This window comes from Cimex lectularius, unplaced genomic scaffold (genome assembly GCF_000648675.2).
Source record: "Cimex lectularius strain Harlan isolate CLEC.00 unplaced genomic scaffold, Clec_2.1 scaffold125, whole genome shotgun sequence".
NCBI lineage: Eukaryota > Metazoa > Arthropoda > Insecta > Hemiptera > Cimicidae > Cimex > Cimex lectularius.
This window is the reverse complement of record NW_019392662.1, coordinates 773413-792014: the sequence shown is the minus strand read 5'-3', so window position 1 is coordinate 792014 and position 18602 is coordinate 773413. Positions and strand designations below refer to the sequence as shown.

General features: G+C 35.9%; 1 protein-coding gene across 1 annotated transcript; it reads right to left on the bottom strand.

Moving 5' to 3' along the window:
• Positions 1-14531: 14531 nt before the first annotated feature.
• LOC106668706 (zinc finger protein SNAI2-like) lies at positions 14532-16924 on the bottom strand. The gene is made up of 2 exons (XM_014397682.2): positions 16209-16924; positions 14532-16116 (listed from the first exon to the last, which is right to left on the bottom strand). Exons 1-2 carry the CDS (start codon positions 16333-16335, stop codon positions 15089-15091), a joined length of 1155 nt encoding a protein of 384 aa, XP_014253168.1. The 5' UTR covers positions 16336-16924; the 3' UTR covers positions 14532-15088.
• Between the last annotated feature and the right edge of the window lie 1678 nt (positions 16925-18602).

Below are 18602 nucleotides of genomic sequence, written 5' to 3'. Positions count from 1 at the left end.
TTGTACGGTATGGTATGGTATGGTGAAAAAGGATACTAGGAAGCGGGGTTTGCACTCCCCAGGCACTGCAGCCTTCTGGCTTATTGTACCTTCCTAGCTCCTTAGGAGGAGTGCAACAGACTCAACCCTTCTCCTTAGAAGTATCAGGTCATTGACTGTCGCTTCTGCAATTTGATTCCCTAAGTTTTTTCCGTACGTTAGGTTAAATCTCCATTGAGCTGTTGCTTCGCATTCGAAGATGATATGAGTGGCTGTTTCCTCCTCCTCCATAATATCTGGACCTGCATCCAAAATCTCCAAAATCCAAAATTCCCCTGTGCCCTGGCACCCAAAATATCATCAGATTGTTGTGTTTCCCCAGGTTTTGGAGGTTTTGGATGCACTCCTCCAATCGTTGTATATGCCCATGTTGTGCAGATGTTTTCTCAGATGCCAGTGACCGGTTAATAGACCTACCACTCCTCTGAGTTTGGCCCTCTCTAATTGCAGCAGTGCTTTTGCCAGTCTTGGTGAGGGTTGTTTCATCATACGTTTACTATGTCTAGCACTGCTAGAGTATATCCACTTCTCCTTTTGTTTTGTTTGGATCCATTCTGCGATGGAGAATTTTATATTTGTTTTTATTATCCCAAGAATAGGTTTGGGGCCTATGGAGGTCTTGCAGATCCTCCTCTGGTCTGACTGTCTGCTTTCTCGTTACCCAAAATTCCCCTGTGCCCTGGCACCAAAAATATCATCAGATTGTTGTGCTTCCCCAGGTTTTGGAGATTTTGGATGCATTCACTGACTAATTTTGATGTGATTCTTTTACATGCTAATGCTTTAATGGCTGTTTGGCTATCTGAGGATTTTTTTGTCAGTGTAACCTCTTTTAAGATTTTCCATGGCACAAGCATTGATGGCATGTATTTCTGCTTGAAAGACCGAAGTGTATTTCCCTAATGAGTTTGATTGCTCATGTTTTGGGCTTGTACAAAAAACGCCAGATCCGGTTCCTTCGTTTATTTTGGAGCCATCTGTGTACCATAACAATCAATATTGTAAATAATCTTAATATATATTAAGGTTGTAAATTATTAATAGTAGTTTTTAGAACTTTTGGGTGTTAATATTCTGATGGTGATTCGAGTCATTTTCACCATTTGCCCCATTTTTCAAGCACTATTTAAAATCCGTTAATAATTTTAATTTCACAGATATAATTAATATCAACATATATTATAACTTTCTATTAAAAATTAAAGACAAATTGATATTTTACATGATTAATAATATGAAATTTAACTAGTTATTTGATGACATTCTACCATAACTGCAACCGAGGTTTGCCATTGTAAATGATAATGCTTTTTGGCTGGTCCAATTTTTCTTATTTGTATGCATTTTCGAAGGAATTCTTAAAAATGTTACAGGATATCGAAACTTTGTATATTTGAAAATTTCTTTAACCATCAACAAAAAAAGACCTAAATCTAAGAAAAATTAAGTCCAATTTTTTTTATCAAGTTATTCTTAATTATATATATACTGATCTATTTATACTTTTTTTTCGAAATGAAAAATTGTGTCTCAGGCGGGATTCGAACCCACGACCTTCCGCTAAACGAGGGGAGTCGAAATGAGAAATTTGTGGCATGGGGGATCAAAATCACGGAAACTCAAACGGTTAGGGCAGCGGCGTGTTTAGAGGAAAGGTCGTGGGTTAGAATCCGGCCTGAGACACAATTTTTCATTTCGAAAAAATTGTGTAGGATTAATTGAAAAAGAAAATCATGCATAAACAAAAAACAATAACAACTATAACTATTGCTTCAAGCAATAAACATTTCAGCCAAGTAATTGGTCTTATCAAATAAATATATTATTGGCTAATTGATTTTGATTCACCATTTATTTTTATTTCATGTACTATTTATTAGGAAAATCCGTAAAATATTATATTATCTAACCTGTCTTTAATAATAACATAAATACATAAACCATGTTACCATAAACGGGGATCGTTCAACTGACGTTTTCATTAAATCTTAATATTTGTATCTTAAGTCAATTAATTCAATTAATTATAATACAAGCTTTTCATTCCTAACTTTTAACAAGTCTTTCGTAAAATGTAATTAATAGTTTAAAACCTTTCAATATTAGCCAGGATAGCAAAAGACCTTAGATTATTAATTTCAAATGAGGTGAATATTAAAAAGGTCGCAACCCCACTGAAAATTTTGGCAAACATGGATTTTTTAGTGTAAAAAAGTCGTTAGTACCATTATGGTAAAAGCTCGTTAGCTAGTAGGCCAATTCAATGCGAGAGCCCAATTTGAAATTATTATCTTAAGATAAACAAAATAAAAGAAAAAAATTGTTTTTTCGCGTTTAAACGGTTTAGTAACTTAGTAAGGTCTAATATAACTGATGATATTTATGAGTATACTAGCCGGGGTTTGTTATTCCTTAAAAACTGCAGCCTTTTGACTCATTGTATTTTTACTAGTTATTTAGTTTAGTTTAATTGACTCTGCCCTTCTTTTAAAAAGTAGTAGGTCGTTGAATGGGGGTTATTGAATTTCTTTTATCGAGTTATGTGTTTCCTTGTTTATGTCTCCATTAAGTGGTTGTTTCGCGAAGATAACATGGGTAGGAATTTCTTCCTCGCCATTGCATAAACTACAAATAAAGTTATCGTTGAATATGGCCATGCTATGTAGATGTTTTGACAGTGCTAGTATAGATTACTTTCATTCCTTCTAAATGTACCTCGTCTAGTTGTAAGAAAGTGTTTGCCAGTGTTGGGAAAGTTTCTTTTTCCATGGGTTTTCTATTTCTAGCACCTATAGACTTCGAACGTTTTGCTTTGTGTGGATTATAAAATGGATGTTTCATCCAGATTATAGGTTCTGAACTTATCGTTTGTCTTACAGATCCTCCTCTGGCCAATTCGTTTTTTGTTCCCAAAATTTGTTCCTGGCCTAGCTCAAGATAATGTGTTAATTTCCTAGGTTTTTGAGGTTAACGACTATTTTGGATATTAAATTTTACATGCTAATGCTTTTAGAGCTGCTTGGCATGCATGAAATAGAATGTATTTCAGCAAGACAAATCAACATGCACTTCCCTAATGAGTTTAAATGCTCATAGGTTTGCACAACAGCTAACATTTCTTATTTAACCATCCTCAGAGTTTTACCTTGTTTAGTTATAGAAATGTTGTTTTCGCGATAAATGAGCCTACAAGTTAACTATGTCCGGCAAGTTTTCGTTCCTTTTTTTGTTTTATGCAGACCCATTACGATATGTTGAAGTTTGTGTTTGAAAATTTGCAAAAAGGAGGGAAAATTCAAAAGGTGGGGTTGAGATGGGAAGTTAGTGTCCGAGTGGATCGAGGTCACGATAGCTCAAGTGGTAGAGCAGCGGCGTATCTAGCCGAAGATCGTGGGTTCGAATCCCGATCGTGCCATTGACTTCTTTATCTCAACCAAAAACCTTAATTAATTGTAATATATTAATTGGTCAAGCGGACCACGAAATTAGTGAATTTGTGTTTGATCTTGTATTTTTGCTGTGGCAGCATTTGATCCTGCAGATCCTCCTAAGGCGAATTTGTCTGCTCGTTCATTTCCCAAGATTTCTAGCCAGGGCACCAAGCATTTAGGCAAAACTGGCACTTATGTGTTTGTTCATTATCCTACCTGTCTGATTGTCCAATTCACCGATAAACGGCAGGTCAGTAGGGGTAAATCTCACAGTTTAACGTCTGTTCGCTTACTCTTAGACCAACAACCACCGAAATCTGAAAAGTTTTACTTATCATTAGACATAATTACACCGCTAATAACTCAGCAATTCTTTTAGTAGACTACCAGTTCCTTTAATGTAAATTGACCCATTATTATAATGTTAATTCGAGCAATAATGTCGAAGTCACGAGTATAAACTTTGAAAATTATCTAACACTACTGTACACAATTCTTCGTACACGGGACGAGATGAGAACGGGCTGATTCCGCCCTGGCCAATAAGTAAGCCAGTTTCATTCGCGATCATGTCCAACAAATTCTCATCAACGTCGAAGGTTCATCCGAGGCTCTTAGACGTGTTTCAGATGGTGAGATTAAGCATACCGACCTCCAATTTAAAATCCCCTTTTATAGTTAACGTACAGTTGAAATGGCGTCGTGCATGGCATTTCTAAAGAAGTAGGACGAGTTAAAAAAATATGCTAAGTACTCGGAATGAGTTTGTACGCTCATTACATTGATTATTAATGTAGACAAGTAGAAATAAATTCAATAATGTTTTGAAGATGTCCACAATTATTCTGATATCATAATTTACGAGAAAGGACGACAAAAAGGTTATTCAAGATTAAGATTAAATTATTGGCATAAAAGGGAACATAAACATAATTAGTGAATACAAGTGGTTACATACTTAAACTAACCATAACCTATGTTTTATTAATAAAAAAACAAAAGTATCCAAACTGTTATAGTAAAGTTGGACTAGGCGAGGTTATTCAATTAAATTACACTTTGTAGATCCCCAAGTTTTTTTCAAACACCACAGGCTTAAAGTTACAACCTCAACTTTCAATTATCATTTCAGTTCTGTAACAAAAAGACAAAACGTAATGCCAGTTAATTTTGTAAGAATTACAACTTTAAAGACTTACCTTACAGAAGTAACGACGAATATGTTTAAGATGAATGATAATCTCTCAAAACAATTTCCCTTATCTTGATTCAGTGACTAGGTTTGAGGCCAAGACTCATTAATGTTAAAGCAGTACATCTCCGGCAGCATAACTCATAATGGAGGATGATAATTCCGACACAGTAACCAAAGGCCTTCATTTTTTTGTTACTTTCTTTTCAATCAAACACCCTCAGACACGTTTCTCCCCGACTTTCAGTTATTATTTATGCTTCATGGGGATTTTATGATAAATAAGGATGGATTTAATAGACCCTCGTAAGAAAAGACGACTGTTTCTTTAGATGCAGGCTTATTTTATTTTTTGAAATTTGTTAACTTAAAACGATTATATGTAAGTTACAGTAGAAAGTCCCGGGTAGTTCTATTTTCTATTCTCACTTCTCCGGGTACAAATATTGGCCACAACTATAAAATTACAAGTTAAAAAAAATTGTAATTCTTTTTTTAATATACTAATGGAAAGTTTCGAATTTCATGTGACAGTTTTCATATTTTTGAATTTTAAAATTAACTACGAGGACATACAAAGAAATATTTCTAAAATGTTAATATTTAATAAACAAATAATTAATAACTAATCCATCAATAATTTAGACCTTTCACCCTTTTTGGATAAAAGTGAATTATGGTTCACCATAAGTGCTTCATTTGGTTGCAATCAATTTTTATATAAAAAAGCTTCTAGACTTTTTATCTACCTTGCTATTCGAGAAGCTTAATTCCCGCCTCTTTTAGCCATGTTTTGTGATAACCTGTTGCTAACTCGTCGTACTCCAGCCGTTACGTGACGACTCAACCAAAACGGTAAAGTTGATTTCGTATTTATATATTTTTGAAAACAAGCATGAAACATTTTTTTAAACATAGGACAAACTACTATGTTTTAATGTGTTTCGGGTTTATATTTATTTTCGCAAAATTGTAATATCACGGTGTACTTAAACACACTTTGTCCGAATCTGCTACCTTTTTCTTCCTAAATTATCATACGTGTCATTAAGAAAAGTAGTTAATTACGAAGTCTTACTAATTATTTTTTCACTTTTGTTATCTTTTACTTTTTCCGTATCAGTTTTATTGTTACATTGAAGAACTCATTTTTCGTTGATTCCTAAAACTAACGATCCTTCAGACGAAGAAAAATTACTGAAGAGTTGTCAAAAATTGCTTTTTTTCTCATTATTGGATCGGTTGCGTTTCTTCCAGATAATAATGACCATCTTCATGAACGCAATCCAAATGTAAACGAAAATATTTTCAATGTTGACGATAATTCACTACTTTCGTGGTCCGCTTGACCAATTAATACATGACAATTAATTAAGGTTTTTAGTTGAGATGAAAAAAAGTTAATGGCACGAGAGGGACTCGAACCCACGACCTTCGGCTAGATACGCCGCTGCTCTACCACTTGAGCTATCGTGACCTCGATCCACTCGGACATCAACTCCCCATCTCAACCCCACCTTACGAGTTTTCCTTCCTTTTGCCATTTTTCAAGCCACTAAAGCTCTCCGTCGCCATTTCAATTGTCGTCGAGAATCCAATCCGATTACACGACATTTGAAAAATGGCAAAAGGAGGGAAAACTCGTAAGGTGGGGTTGAGATGGGGAGTTGATGTCCGAGTGGATCGAGGTCACGATAGCTCAGGTGGTAGAGCAGCGGCGTATCTAGCCGAAGGTCGGGGGTTCGAATCCCTCTCGTGCCATTAACTTTTTTTTTATCTCAACTAAAAACCTTAATTAGTTGACGATAATATATTCTATTTTGACTCCACATCTTTTCTCCTTATACCTGAACGATTTTCATGCTTTTATAGAAGATGATATAATACAGGAAGTAAAAATATAAGATGTTTGCCGAAAGCATCGTTTCTTTCACTATTCCAATAGTGTAACCGTCCTTGGCAATGATGGGACTCAGTCATTCTCAGTCAAAACTTAATTGTCTTAATTTATAGGCAACTTTAAGACTGTCTTGCCCTGATGATGACTTGAAAATTGGTTGGAAGACGATACACAATAATGACACATCTACACAGAAAACAAACACTTTGAGTGCGTACAAATACTTTGATTGAGTCTAAAATCTCTAGCAATGTATAAATTCATGTTTTCACATTCTACATGTATTTGTATAATTCGAACACTGTTTATAAATCCTAGGCCCTGAAGATGATCTCGATAAAGATCGAAACGTTGGCACGATAAAGAAAATGTTTTCTAAACCTAAACCAGACCGCATCTCACTTTTTTCAAATAATCATTGGTTGAAAGCTTGGCAGATAACAATTGATTTTTTTTTTCATCCAGACCATACCGAGATCCCAATTATTGGTATTGTTAGTAGTTGTTTATCCTACTTTTTTTTTACAATGGCACAGGCCAAAATGTTTTAAAAAAGATATTGACAAATGCATTTTATAAAAATTATAGATTTTTGCTGCGAAGTATATTGGTAAACACAACTCCATTGTTTATATTTAAAAAAAATCGGAAGTTGCTACAGATTAAATTATGCCAGTAAATTCAAGTTTAAGGGATCTGTGAAAGTTACTAAAATTATTTGATATAATTCTGAAAGTGCAATTCCACAAGATTTGCGACAATTTTGTAAATATGAAAATTCGTTAAAAAATTGATTTATAAAAAAATTAAAAATACTAAATCTATACATTCAATCGAAAGCTTTTTAAACCTACAGCTTGCACGTACAAGTAGTACCCAATAAATCTTATAGGTAAATTCCAAAAATACAATGTGGCTTGAAAAATCGAAAAATGTGTGTATACTGTACGATATACATTCGTACCATTTTATGTCTGCAGAACAATTTACTATTTTTTCACTAAAATTTAAAGCGTTTAGGAAATTCATATTGAAATATGCTTTTTCTTTCTTTACTTCTTTTCGGCAATGTGGAATATCAACTAAGCCAATCCAATTACGGCACGCCGGGCGTGTTCAATAAAGTTGCCAGAGTCGAAAAGGCATTAATGACAGTACTATTACCAATATAAGATCCCATTTTGGAATTGTGGACATCTAAAGCACCATTCGTTCAACACCCCTTTGTGGCGCGTATTAAGGCTAAGGCCTAATTAACAGGCCGGAAACAGCGTTGGGTTTATAGGTTTCTATGAATTGAAGCATGTCATTCAATTTAACTTCATTTTCAGCATATGCCATGCTGTTACTTTGCACATGGTTTTGTGATCCCTAACCCGGTGAATTTGTGTAAAAAATAATCCCGAATTTTCAACTGAATAAAAAATACACGTAAAGCTTAATTTAGACTACAAACAATGCTCACGATATTGAGCAACAGCTTAAGTTTGTTTCTGGGTTGTTTAGAGACTGTTTTTTATTTACGTTTTTGCTTAAATGGAGTACGACCAATAGACGTATTTCAATGGTGTTGGTTAGTTTGAGGGAAATGATTACCACGAAAAATCGAGATAAAAGAATCGCAAGCAGGCTTCAGAACCGGATATAGCACGATAGACAACATCTTCAACCTGTACAATATTGTAAATATAAAATTATGCGAAAAAGAAAGGGTGTACTTATTTTTTGTAGATTTTCGGGCTGCTTTTGACAGTATAGAAAGGAGAGCACTATTTTATAAATTATCTACCTACGGGCTATCTACAAAGATTATTAACATCCTCAAAAGTTATTATGCCGGATCAGACGCCCGAATCTGGACAAAAGGTCTGACGAGTGACTTTGCCTGCGAAATGGGAGTCAAACAAGGTTGCTTACTCAGTCCGGTCCTGTTCGCAATCTTCCTTAACGACCTGGAGGACGAACTATGCGGAGGGGTAATAATTAACGGACGAAAAATAAGGACACTAATGTATGCAGACGACGTAATGTTGTTGGCCTCTAGACCTGCATCGTTGCAACTCATGATAAGGGATATAGAAGACTATTGCGACAAGTGGAACCTTAAATTGAATCTGCAGAAATCCCAAATTATGGTTTGTCGGCAGGGAGGCGAACGAAAAACGAAATATGGTTCTTCAAAAGTGAAAGAGTGGACTGCGTAAACTGCTACAAATACCTTTATATCAATTTCACTAAGTCCTTGAAGATGAAGCATCACTGCAGAGAGAAGGCCAGCAGCGCTAAGTACGCCGTTAATAGTCTGTGGCGCAAAATAATGACCAACAAGAAGATCCCACTAGAGAAAAAGATGGTGATATTCAACAGCACCCTGAGGTCTGTAGTATGCTATGGTGCGCAGGTCTGAGGTTACTTATACTTGAAGGGAATAGAAAATGTACAGAAATACTTAATCAAGAAACTGCTCTGCCTGCCAACTAGTACCCCAGACTACATCCTATATATTGAGTGCTCGGTCACACCACTCTACAGTCACACTTTGAGCCTGCATTTGAAATATATAAGTAAAGTATTGACTCACACACCTGACAGACTGACGCAGTTTTTGGCCGACGCAGTAATAAATAAAGGCATATTATGGCACAAGCAGCTGTCAGAGTTAGGTAGACTGTACGGAGTAAGTAGGGAAGAACTGAAGTCCTCTAATATCACGGACCTGATAAAAAATGGGAGGAGAGCAAAAGGAAAGACCTGGTAACCCGCGCGAGAAACAGCTTACATCTCAACTTGCAAGACTGGATTTTCACTTAGGGCGAAACTGCATGGAGTTCTCTGATATGACTGCCTATGAGGTGTCTCTGGTCTTGAGGGCGAGGGGTGAATTATTTCCGCTGAACTGCCAACCGTGGTGACAGGACCGCGCCATCATTTGCTCCTTATGTAACCTCAACGTCCCGGAGGACACTCTCCACTTCATGAGAGTGTGCCCCGTTCTGAGAGAGTTCCGCCAAAGGTACTTTGGGAAACTGAAGCTGGATGTAGAAGAAGTCATTGCAATCCTCAACGGAAGAGATAACTGGAGGAAGCTTGTGGTGTACCTCACTCACGCCCTGCGGTACCGAAAATACCTGGTTGACCAATTCAATTTGTAAAATCAAAGGTCATTCTAAAAATACAAAAATAGGGATTCATTCAAGATTCAAAAATTGATAAAGCAACTCGAAAGACGGCTAAGGCCATTGTCAATTTAGCTTTTTCTTTGGAAATATAAAGTTAATGTAAATACTTTGTGTAAATAAAGCCTTTATTCATTCATTCATTCAAATCGAGATAAAACATAAAAACCAACCGAGAATGTACATAAAGCAGTTGGTTTGTGGGATGTTAATATAAATGTTCATATAGTGATTATATAGTGAAAATAAAATAAAAATGATATAATTTAAAAAAGGAATGCTTTGAAGAAAAAAAAAACACTGAAAAACATTTGGTATAAGATTAGAAGAAATGTGGGCATCTTAAAGTCACAATGATTGTCTTCCAGCTAAAACAACTGCAAAATCGGCCCAATCTAACAATTTTCAATTAATTAAAATCTCATACTACAAGAGTCTTGGTGTAAAAAGAAAAGGATAAAAATTAACACAGACAAATCCATCTACAATACCTTCACTCTCCGTAAAAAGATCTCCCCCTGCTTTCTTAAATAATAATCCCTCCCAACTGCGGACAAGGTGCGGTACTTCGGACTGTACAGCGACAAACACAGTTCAATCTACCAGGGTTGTTGCATTAGTTTAAGAGTAGGGATCACACAAAGAGAAAATAAAATAAAAAGACGAATGCTTTGGAAAACAGAGTTAGCTTGGTAGGAACGTGACCATCTTATACTGATACAAAATGATTGACCTCCATCTAAAGCAATTTCAAAATTTGCACCACCTTTAAATGTTCTATTTATTAAAAAATAACTTTAAAGATTAGCCCTGACTGTAAAGAACGTTCCCAATGTTGAGCAACAGTTTAAGTTTGTTTCTGACTTGTATTGAAACTGTTTTAGAAATGTATGTTTTCATTTAAATGGCATACATTCGCAACAATTGGACATGTTTCAAGCACAGTTCAGTCAACCAGGGTCCATGAATTAGTTTACTGAAGTGATTACTTATTAAATAGAAAAAATAAAATAAAAAGAAGAATGCTTGGGAAGAAGATTGATTGATTAAAAAAAAGTGAACGTCTGTAAATCACAATGATAGACCGCTAGCTGGAACAACTGTAAAATCTATTCTTAAATTTTAGTTCTGCCAAAAGCTACCGAATCTAGCATTTTCTTTGTTTTTACTACGTTTTTACAAACGTTTTTTAAACCGTTAAGAAAATAAATAAATTGGCAGCACAAAATCCTGCAATTGCCCCTACTAGAATAGAATAAAGCTGAGATCTGGATTTTGAACAATGAATACAGCTTGTTCCAAAGCAATGTTTCACAACGACGCTGTTGCGAAACAATGTTCAACTTTGTTCGGAAACATTGTTTACAGTCTGGACTAGTCTTTAAAGGAGGAACGAAGGGGAATGAGCCCTTCGCCTTCCGTCAAGTTTTTTCTATTGTCCTCTTTCAGTTTCGGTTTCTATATTATTCTTCACACAAAAATAATAACAAACTTACCATTATAAATAACTTTATTTTTTACATGTATAATTGTATTAGTAAAACACGAATATACGAGAACAACCTTTTGAGACTTTCAACTATGCTAAGCATTCAAGGGGGTTATTCGTAGGTTTTCCAATTTTTGAGTTCTTGTTCTTAATTAATTGATTTTTATTTAAATGGCAAATTTAAATAAAAGGACATATTGTTCGATTATAGAAATTAGATATTATCCTGTTTTGGCCTTTTTGATACTATCTTATTCTAAGCCGTTTCTTCCTTTCTGATTTCTTCTTCTACACATCATACACTTCCATTATAAGTACCTTACACTTGATAAATAAACCAAATTTTAACTTTTAAATATTTTATAAAATAGCACACTTGTCTGAACAGACCCCAGACCAGTCAGCTGTGCTATTATTTCCAGTAAAGTTTGCGTGAATAATGATAGGAGTATTCATGATCTTTGTAAGATTCGAATAGAGAAATGTCCAGTAAAATGGACGCCCCATTCTTTTCTTAGCATGTTAAACCTTAATTTTTCCGCAATGCTGCGCCAACGCTAACCCTAACGTCTAACAACCTACAACTTTACAGGATAGGGGATCTATCTTTTATGAACGAGAGTATAAGGACACGTCAGAAATGAACAAAAGAAATGTATTGGTCTGATTTATTGAATGCGAATGTAAGAATAAAAATACGTGTAAATAAAAACAGCTGTTAAATTCTTGGCTGCCATGTTGGTTACTTACGCCCTAACGGATAGCAATGTGACTACGTGTTCGACCGAACTTCTAACTTTGGCCCTGCCTGTTAGATCGAGCAATGTTAACTAGACGATTCTTACAAGTCTACGTCATTATTTTTCTCGATCTAACAGGTCCTAACATAGTTAACAGGGTTAACACAAAGACCATGAATACTCCTAGTATTTAGCCTCTGTTAACTCACCAACATTTCCAAAATGTGATTACTGGAGTTGGTGGTATCATACCAGCATAACTTCCCTCCTGAACCCTTTCCGGCCGAAATTCTCAACAAATCACTTAGTTTTGGCCGACAACACGTTCCACGTCCTCTTAGAGGTAGATTTCTTGTTGGGAGCTTATGCCTGATCTGCCTGATCCTCGACACTGATGGCTCTTCGCCAATAAACGGTACCCCAAGTGCAATCAAACCCATATTTGGCTGGTTGATCTTGGGCCGCCGGCACCCTGCCCAGCAATGTTCTCTCTATTAAACTTGCGAGATCTCTCTCTAGAACTTAGGAAATGTGGGAAGTTGAGAGTTTTGCACATTACACCAACCAGCGCCTCAATAATTTTTGTAGATTCCATAAATTTAAAAAAATTGTTATGTGGTTGGAATTAATTTTAATTAATTAATGGAAATTAATTTCCAAATAGTGCTCTTGCGTCAAGACACTTTCGACTTAACACATTTAAATCGATGAACACTGCTGGCGTGAATTTTCCTTTTACTATGAGGTTTCTTCTCGTGATGTGCTATGATGAACCTGTGCTATTTCGCCATCTTCAATGATGGATTATGGTGTTCTCTATCAATAACACTGGCCAATCTACGAAAATGGTGCCGAAATACACTTACTAGGCAGACCAGGATGTTCGAAATGGCCAAACTACAGGTATTAACGTTTTGATAAATAATAAATTAAATAAATCTGGTTTTGCCAACGTCGTATCGACTCATATTGAACACATAAATTACAGTAATATTGTTCTGCCGAATTTTGGAATTCATGAAACCAACCACTTGTTCTGTTTTATTTCAAGAGGTACTATTTTGAGCAATCTATCGACTTTATAGCTTAATCGTGTTCATTTAATATGAGTATTTATTAGTATGCAGAGAATTCACTAAACAAAATCCCTTTATGTGTTTGGTAGCTTTTCACATCACTTAGAGGTTTAAGTTAACGTCCAAACGATAATAGAAGATCGAAAGTGGTTACATTTGTATTAATTGGCTTCCGTTCGACTTTGATTACCCCCCGGCTGGTTAAATGGTGTAACCGGTCGTGCGAAAAAGCAGTGATATTCCTATGGGAGCTGAATAAGCAATGCGCCAGGTGGGCCAAACCACCTTGCTCCCCCATTCACGTCCGGAACAATACCGGTATTGTCCTCTCTCATTTTTCCCTCTCCCAGTTCACAATAACTGCACCGACTTTAGACTTAACCGACAAATGAAAGCGAATAAGCCAAAATATAATATCACCAGTCGTAACTGGGTGCAATCGGCAAACAGGTTTCACGGTCAACCGTTCGTTGATTCAGTACTGTCTGTGCATCAGACTTGACACTTTTGACGCGATTACATAAGGAAACGTCTATTATCTGAAATTGGAACAGAAATATTGTTTTTAGCAAATATGTTTTCTTTTACTCAAAATGGACTATTTGGAACAAACCTCGAAGTTGTAACTGCAGCAAAGGTTTTACATACCTATTTTGAAAAGTAATGATTTGGCATCTATCATTACGGGTTTTTGGATCAAGCAGTATAAGCAAAAACGATATTACGACAAAGCTTTAGGTCGAAATATTAATTAAAAACCTATGGATATAAATACCAATATAATCTTATACATGAAACGTCATTTTATAATCTTTATGGCCAGTTGAGTCTGGTTCCCGAGGGAATATTGGAGATTCTGAATTCATTTGTACAAAGTGGGGTGTTTTTCGTTGTTTGGCAAATATAACAAACTATCCAGCTTGTTCTTTGTTTTGTAGGATTTATTCCCACGTAACGTGATAGTTCTTCTTGGGGTCTGGGAGGTGATGTCTGTCAGTTTGGGCGTTCACGATCATTTTGGTCTATTCATAGTTGTTTTTCATATTCAGTCGTTGTTTATACCGTTTCCCACCATGAAGAAACTCCTTGCATCCATATTAAACAAAGATTGGTCATTAATTTGATCACCTCTTTTTTCATTTCCCAAAAGTGAAAGATTATATGAATATTTTATTACCCAGATGAGATAAATGGCAATTACACTAAATTGCATTTATTATCTTAATTATACCAACAGTTTTAATTATTTTCTTACGGCTTTCTGCAAGAAGACGACTTGTCACAAAGTCGTATTTTCTAAGAAAACCAAATCACCTCAAGTAAATGCTTAGCTGTCGATGAAACTATGTTAGCTATTATGAACAGGACACGAGGAAAATGTATGACAAATGTATTATGAAAAAATATTGTATTAAAATTTTTCATATTGGTAAAACAATAATTGTGTATTTTTCAAGGAACAGTATATATTCAGTACTAAGGCACTTACATTATTTACAATATTTTATATTGTACAGCTCAATGCTCGACGTCGCTCTGTTATATACAACATTTGATTTATTTCCAATAAACCTAAATATACGCTAAGATGACTAGAACTGAATGGCTAACAGGAAACTTAAATCAAGGAATACAAATATATAATTTTGGTATTACATTCCTCAATGGCACATTTTTGAAATTAAAAATCGACCTGCGGTAAATTGAAATACTTTCAAGTATGGACCACTGCGGTCAATAACAATTCTAACAACTTTGTACTGTGAATTTTTACGTTGGCCGTAATTGTTTGAAATAATGCTAAGAAAAACGATAATTACATACAAATCAGTCTTATTTTTTAATTCTAATATATCTAGCCATTCAAAAGCTTTATTCGTTAAAATAAAAATAAAATAAAAAATAAGAATAAATAAATAAATTAAAAAAGTAGAATTTTTGACTCAACTTATTGTCCCAAAGACATTTGCTTAACTGGCTACTTATTTACAACAGTTGACTTAGGAATGCAATGGTGTGCATATTTGTAAGCATTACCAATACAATTAGTTTGAATACATTTCTTGTTTGTACATGTCTTCACCGGTCGTAGAATTCGTACCGGGGCAGCCGCCGTCGACGTGCTTCGTGAGCAGGGACATCCTCGAAAACGTTTTGGAGCAGGTGGGGCAGGAATATTTCTTAACGTCCGAATGTGTCTGCAAATGGGCCCTGAGATTCGATCTGTCGGCGAACGCCCTGTTGCAATGGGGGCAGGTGAACGGTTTTTCGCCGGTGTGCGTCCGAATGTGGCCCTGCAGGAGCCACGGCCTGGAGAAGGCTTTTCCGCAAAGTTTGCACTTGCAGGGCAGCGTGTGCGTCCTTATATGCATCTTGAGGGCGCCGAGGCTGAAGTAAACCTTATCACAGTGTTTGCAGCTGAATGATTTTTTTGCCGTTGAGTCTTCGTTCGCCGAACAATGGAACTGCTGGTGTTTCGACAGGCCAGAGTAGGTGGTGTAGGATTTGTTACAAAAGACGCACTGATATCTCGGCGAATCCTTGTTTTTCCTGGGTGGGCTCGAACTACCGACGCTTCCCGGCGACGAGAGATCCTCCGGAGTTGTCGGCGACTGCGAATAAAGCCCCCCGTAAGAGGAAGTGGACGAAGCCGGAGAAAGTACACATTCACCGCTGTAAGTCATATACATCGGCTTCGGTTGAACTGGAAGAAATGGGGGCTGTTGCGGCGGCGATGGACTCGGCGTGTATTTGTCGTTGTAGTAATTGTACAGATCCGAAGAGTAGTGATAGTTGAGCGGAATGTAGTGAGACGGATAGTAAGGTCTGGGCCATGCCTGCAGTTCTGACTGCGTGTTCAGATTCAGTGGTTCCAGGGGGCCGGATTTTGCTAGAAAACTTCCGGAATAGGGTAGACCCAATGACATCGTACTCTCTTCCGTCCTCTGAGGGCTCTGAGGTTCTTTCTTCGCCGAAATCAGGGCGACACCGATCGAAGGCGTCAAAGACTTGCACGTTAAATCTTCTGGCTTCGTGCTCAAGTTTTCCGGTTCCGAGTTGTCGTCACTAACATCTGCAATAAACCAAAATAAAATTTATAATCTACCGTACGATCACGACGCCTAAAGGCCGACAACATTGTGAGAGAAAATGTCAGATTCTTACCTCTTTGCTCGGAATCGTCTTTCACCATCAGCGGGACCGGCCGTTTCTTCAAAGGGCAATGTGAATAATTGCTCTTTTTGAACGGTAGGGTCCTGGGTATGGAAGGCTCGTCGTTGACTATATGCATTTTGGCGCAGAACCACTGTGTCACAAGTTCAAAAGTCCGCTGCACAACACTTTCAGCACTACGTAATCCTCAGTGTCGGTCGGGCCGCGGATCGTCTCTCTGATCGAGTCGGAATGACGCACGGTTATGAAGACGGACAGCTAGTGGGAGCTACTTATAGGTATCCCCTCCCAAATGAACCCCCTCTACAAGTGTCAGTGGGACATGCCGGTGAACTACCGGTCTCCCGCTGGCAGCTGCTAGGTCAGGTGGTCTGCTAAGATTGTAGAGGGGTAAAAGCACGTGCCTCCATCCAATCATAACGTTTAGATCCCCCACCAGCCGACCGCTTAGCGGGACTCCCTCCAGTATCGGAATACAGGTGCCTGGCTTTCCTTCCACCCTCACAAGCGCCGATCTAAGGAGAGATATGCTTTCTCCCTCTCACTCTTTCCTTCTACTCTCTACTCGAAGACAGATTTTTCCCCGGCTGGTGTTTATCTTTTTCAATCCGCAGACATTGACATTCCGACAAGACAATATGGGGTCATTTCGTAGACTTTTCGCAAAACGGCAATTCCTATGTAAATCGGACATTCTTGCATTTCTCGATTTCTTCAGCGGGGTAAAACGCCCAGTCATCCACCACAATATCTTTTGTACGTTTATATTTTCAGATTCAGATTCTTATTGAGCTTAATTATAGACTCAATTAACTTTAGTATTATTTTTATATCCTATAAGATCTATTCTTGAATATATCCTCTATTTGGTCCTCTATTTCCTACATTTCTACATTTGAAAACTACCCAAATAAATGTCTATGTTTAATTGCTTTCAAATCTGGAATTCCCAAAATGGAAATTAGTTCTGACAAAATGAAATCTGACCATAGATGATCTTGAAACGTGAACATCAAGACTTAGTAATTTATGAAAATTATTAATAATGATATCGACGGTTCCTCCCTTTCAAACCAAAAATTTTTTTTACCTCTTCCTATAATAGAATAATGAACATGGATAATAATTCTCTCCAACTGAATATTTCTCATCATTTAATAATTTCCTTAAACAAATTTACTCTATTAATAATTAACTTCGGTTCCAGTAATCAATATTTTGTTATTCCTCTAGATTTTTTATATATATTATATCAGAATAAATAAAGAGTTATGCAATTATTTTGTAATATTTATTGTATAATATCTTAAGTTTCTTACAATAATTTAACTACTTGTTTCTGCAGTTTATACACAATGGTAAATTTGTTCGTTTTACGAATATTCACATGTATCATCATTAATTTTATTTCTTTTCAAATAAGGAACAGTAATTAATACTAATATAATTTTTCCTCCTTTGTTTTGTTTTATATTTCATATATCATAGTTTATATTCAACCAGTTTTGTAATTTTTTCTCATATATTATTATTATTTCTACATTCTGATATATTATTACTATATCTACATTCTGATATATTATTATTATTATTTCTACATGCTGTGAGATTTTTTCGTGTCGTCTGCGGTGTGATCAACAATAATATTTTTAATATTTTATGGAAACGACTAAACTTAAAAAAATGGGATTTGTTTATTTCTATTTTATTATCCATGCTCATGGAAATGACCTCACCACTTAATAAACTTGGATTGTTTCGTTGTTCGATCTTTAACATAATCCAAGGAAAAAGAAAAACTTAGTAAATGTATGTTTACTTAATCTTTTGTCATTTCATTCCATGAAAACGACTTCACTGTATAAATTTGGAAGTTGTTCTATCTTTATCATATTCCATGGAAAAAACGGCTAAATTTAGAAAATATAGAATGTTCATTTAATTTTTTGTTATTTTATTCCATGGAAACGACTTCATTATATAATTTGGAATGTTTCGTTGTTCTATTTTTATCACAATCCATGGAAAAAACGGCTAAATTTAGAAAATATAGAATGTTCATTTAATTTTTTGTCATTTCATTCCATGGAAACGACTTCATTATATAATTTGGAATGTTTCGTTGTTCTATCTTTATCATAATCCATGGAATAAGGGTATAATCAGGTTGTTTTGTTTATTTATTTTCATCCTTTCAGGAACTCTTTTTGGGCTTAATTATTGACTTAACTGACTGTCCATCCATTATCCATAACTGACCAAATTGTCGTAAGTGTACTCTTATGCTTCTGCTCACTCGAGACCCTTTTTGCAAGATAGGTGTTGCCAAATACAATTTAATAATTTATGTAATTATTTATATGCTTTTAAAATTTTACATCTAGT

Coding starts and splice junctions, on each gene's coding strand:
- LOC106668706 (XM_014397682.2), bottom strand. CDS start 16,335: ATGCATATAGTCAACGACGAGCCTTCCATACCCAGGACCCTACCGTTC. Junction 16,117..16,208: donor AGACGATTCCGAGCAAAGAG/GTAAGAATCTGA, acceptor GGTTTATTGCAG/ATGTTAGTGACGACAACTCG.